This window comes from Propithecus coquereli, unplaced genomic scaffold (genome assembly GCF_000956105.1).
Source record: "Propithecus coquereli isolate 6110/MARCELLA unplaced genomic scaffold, Pcoq_1.0 Scaffold178, whole genome shotgun sequence".
NCBI lineage: Eukaryota > Metazoa > Chordata > Mammalia > Primates > Indriidae > Propithecus > Propithecus coquereli.
In genome coordinates, this window is record NW_012142523.1 from 4,746,605 (window position 1) to 4,750,452 (window position 3,848).

The following is a 3,848-nucleotide window of genomic DNA, read 5'->3' on the forward strand; positions in this document are numbered from 1 at the left end:
AAATTACGCTGCGCCTCAGGTAAGCTCCGCCGCCGGCTACGACGTCGCTGCAGGCAGGCACCGCCCCCACTGGGGAGGCGCGAAGAGTCCAGCCCCTCGGGCTTGTCTCTGACCGGCACGGCCCAGCAGGGGGAGGCCGAGCCCGCTGCCGTGTGCCCCCGGCTCCGCGCCCCTCCCTGTCACCTCCCCGGCGTCCTCCGCGCCGGTCGCTCCCGCAGCGACGTCGCTCCCGCACGGCTTGGGGCCCAGAGGCGAGGCGCTGCGCGGACGCCGGCGAGCGGGGCAGCGGAACTGACGCCGGCGGGCTTCCGGGGGCGGCCCGCACTCGTGGAGGAGCGGGCGACGCAAGTTCCGGACGGGGCTCCCCTCTCTCCTCGCCTCACGCTTCTCCTTCCTCTCGCCTAGTCCGGTGCTGTCTCCTGACGGCGGCTCTTCTGGCCGACAGCATTCGGAGTGCGGTTGCTCCGGGGAAGCCGTCGCCGCCCGGCGTCCGGGCTGAGTGAGAGTGCCCGTCGAGCCGTGTCGCCCTCTGCGCCGCCTCCTTGCCCCCAGCGGCGGGCGCTGTTCTCGTTCGAAGCAATCCCCCCAGCTCCATGAATGGAAATCGGCTCCGCAGGTGAGTGAGTCAGAGCTGCTGGGCCGGGTAGGTGGGGGTGTCACCCAGCTGTTGTCGCCTGAGCTTCGTCGCTTCCTCTGCCTCGGCCCAGGTGCGTGAGGTGAGCCTTGTGCTGGCAGCTCCCGGGCTCCCGTCCCGCGCCCGGACCTCCGCGACCTCTGCGCAGCCCAGCCGTGGCTCCCCGGGGGCCACTGAGTAGGCGAAACTGCGGGGCCAGGAAACTGCTTGGAGGGTTTAAGTTTGGGGTTATCGAGGCGATATTACGCTTTTCTAGAGTACTCTTTTTCTAGACTCTAGAAGGGTTTGTCTTCGCTTTTGTTATTCTAGTTGTAGATGTAACGGTGTGCGTGTCCTTTAGCCGACTTCTGTGCGCCGTAGAGGATGGGCGGCCAACCATCTCCTTTACCTGCCTCTTAAGGTAGTTGTGAAGATAACACTGAGATAACGGATAACTTCAAATTAAGTTTGAAGTAGGTGTTAGTGCAGCACCAAATGCAGAATGGCATTGCTTCTACCCTTGAGTAGATGTTTGTGGCAACATGGCATATAGTTCCTGAGGAGCTTGGAAATGCCATATCAGCTTGGATCACTGCTTATATGAAGAAGTGTATCCTAAAGTTGCTCACAGTATTGTTTTTTTTCCTTATTCCCTAGAAATGCAGTTTTCATATTCCTGGACATTTGGAATTTAGGAAAACTGCTTTCTCTCCTGGGGGAAAAATGGTAGTCTTGCGGAAAAATTGCAATATGGACAGGATTTGTCCTTAAAAAAGAAAAAGCACTCTTTATGGCTCTAAAGTAATTAACTTAGGGATATCGGGTAGGTGTTACATAACGGTTTGCTTACCAAATGGTCATGATTGGTATGTTAAATTTGAAAGTATGCTTCATCCAGACGATCACAAATTTATAAGTTAATTTTCAAATATTTTGGGGGGGGGTGTCTTGTTACTAATGGTATTACAAATTCCTGAGTTTCACATCTCTTTTGCCAGTTTGAGAGATGCTGGGATATGATATATGAAAAACTTATAGAAAAGAAACCAGTGACATAACAATAGTAAAGAACTTTATTAAATAGGTGAAGGAGTTTAATTGTTAAGTGAATGCAGAAAAGCACTCAGAAATTGTGGAGGTGGGATAGGGAGAGGGGTTTATTACAAGTTTTATTTGATGGGATTTTCTTTAATCAGTTTCTATCATTTCTCTTTTTCATGCTCCATTTTTTTTTGCCTTCTGCATATCTTCTTAAAAACAGAAAGTTTGTCTAGATTTTGAAGAGATTGTCATTTATTATTGATTTGTGTTTTTCCAAAGCCTGTCCTTACCTTGTTTTTTAATTTTCTTTTTGTTTTCTTTTTTAATTTTCTACTATACTATTCTTGCTGTGTAGGAAATGTGATGATTTGGGGCTATAGGTGATTTTTACCTAACTGTTGTCAAGCCTAGGAAACAAAACATGAAAGTTAGACCTTTTATTAATCATCCTAAAACTTTTAAAGATATTTCAGAAACATTTTAAGTTTTTTTCTTTTTCTCCTTTGGGGATTTCAAATGAAATTATGACCAAATATATGGACAGTATCTTAGAAAATACTTGTGACATCAAACCATTTAGTCAACTGGTACAACTAACCAAGTATGGCTCAGAAAATAAGTTTTACGCCTTCTTTTTGGGTGTCCCATTGGTGAGATACCCATTTAGCTGTCTTCACATGTGGTGGTAGTCAGATTATCAACCATATGCTTAACCATCTTGAAATGTAAAGTTTATTCTTCAGTGCAGTTTATATGTGGTTGACTGTAGTCTAATAACAAAAATAAGCTATAATTTGGCTTAAGATTGTCATCATCAAAAACAAAATTTTCATTCTTCCTGAGGCTTATATATAGTTGTTATGCTTAATGTGAAGTTGAAAGCATAGTTGGGGAAAATGTGCTATTAAGTTTTAAATCCAACTTTTGGCAGATATATATATATATATATTTAAACAATTTTAGATGTAAATGTTCTCTAATAGTCTGTTGATTGGGTCAGTATTGAATATTGGCTGTCCAATTCTGTTGTAAGTTTTGTGTGTGTGTGTGTGTGTGTGTGTGTGTGTGTGTGTGTGTAAGTTCTCAGGAATCATCTTATGATAGGATATTTTAAATTCTACTTGTTATGAGGATACATAGGAAACTGTTAAATTTATTTACATTAGAAGACTTCGAATACAAATACCATGTAATTGTTTCTTGGTGAATCATTCCTCACTAAAAGTATTTGTCTATTCTTCCCTTTCACATGAAATATTTTAAATGACTTTTAAATGTATCCTGTACAATCTACTGATTTAGTACTTTGTGAACTTTGATTTAACCAAAAAAGCTGGTATAATTAGTTGTTTTTTTTTTTTTTTCCAGCATATAATGGGGGTACAGATGTTTAGGTTACGTATGTTGCCCTTGCCCCCCCTCCCCCCCTAAGTCCGAGTTTCAAATGTGTCCATTCTTCGGGTGGTGAGTTTTTAAATAATAATAAACAGTTTAACATCCATGCCTGTGACTCTTTAGTTAGGGGAACTTCTAATAAAGCCCTATTTTTTTAATGGTCTAATTACTGCTAAACTAAGAGTTTAGGTTATGTTTTAGTTCGAAATAAAGTAATAGGAGCAACAGAAATGTTCGTTGAGATACCACTTCTCCTGAGTACTTATTTTTTAGGACTATACTATTTTAGTCTGTATTTTTAGGTAAAGAAAAGAAGGAATTATACTTACTTAATAGTGGAAGGAAAACTTTTACTTTTCCCTTAAATTAATGATATGCAAATTGACATTTTGGTAGTTTTATACAGTCTTGCAAAAGTGATAGACTGTATTTCTTTCTTAGTTGTACTTTTAAATTTGTGTCTGAATATATTTGTTTTAGAGCTCTGCATTTATTTAATAATAAAATTCAAGAAAAGTTATTTAGGACTACATTTCAAAGGAAAAGTTGCATGTATGGGAGGCTAGAACTAAATCAAGGATTTAGGATTTGAATGAGGTGGACAAAAGTTGTGAATTAAAATTACCTGCTAAAGGGCCAGGCGTGGTGGCTCACGCCTGTAATCTAGCTCTCTGGGAGGCCGAGGCGGGCGGATTGTTGGAGCTCAGGAGTTCGAAACCAGCCTGAGCAAGAGCGAGACCCTGTCTCTACTAAAAATAGAAAGAAATTAATCGGACAACTAAAAATATATAGAAAAAAT

General features: G+C 42.3%; 1 protein-coding gene across 2 annotated transcripts in view; it reads left to right on the forward strand.

The window, feature by feature from the left end:
• Window positions 1-295: 295 nt before the first annotated feature.
• The window catches only part of AGO3 (argonaute RISC catalytic component 3), a 111,091-nt gene continuing 107,538 nt past the window's right edge, over window positions 296-3,848 (forward strand). For both annotated transcript variants that reach the window (XM_012642355.1, XM_012642357.1), the window contains exon 1: window positions 296-616. In XM_012642355.1, the coding sequence (XP_012497809.1) occupies window positions 598-616 (19 nt within the window). In that variant the 5' untranslated portion in view covers window positions 296-597. The remainder of the gene's footprint in view (window positions 617-3,848) is intronic.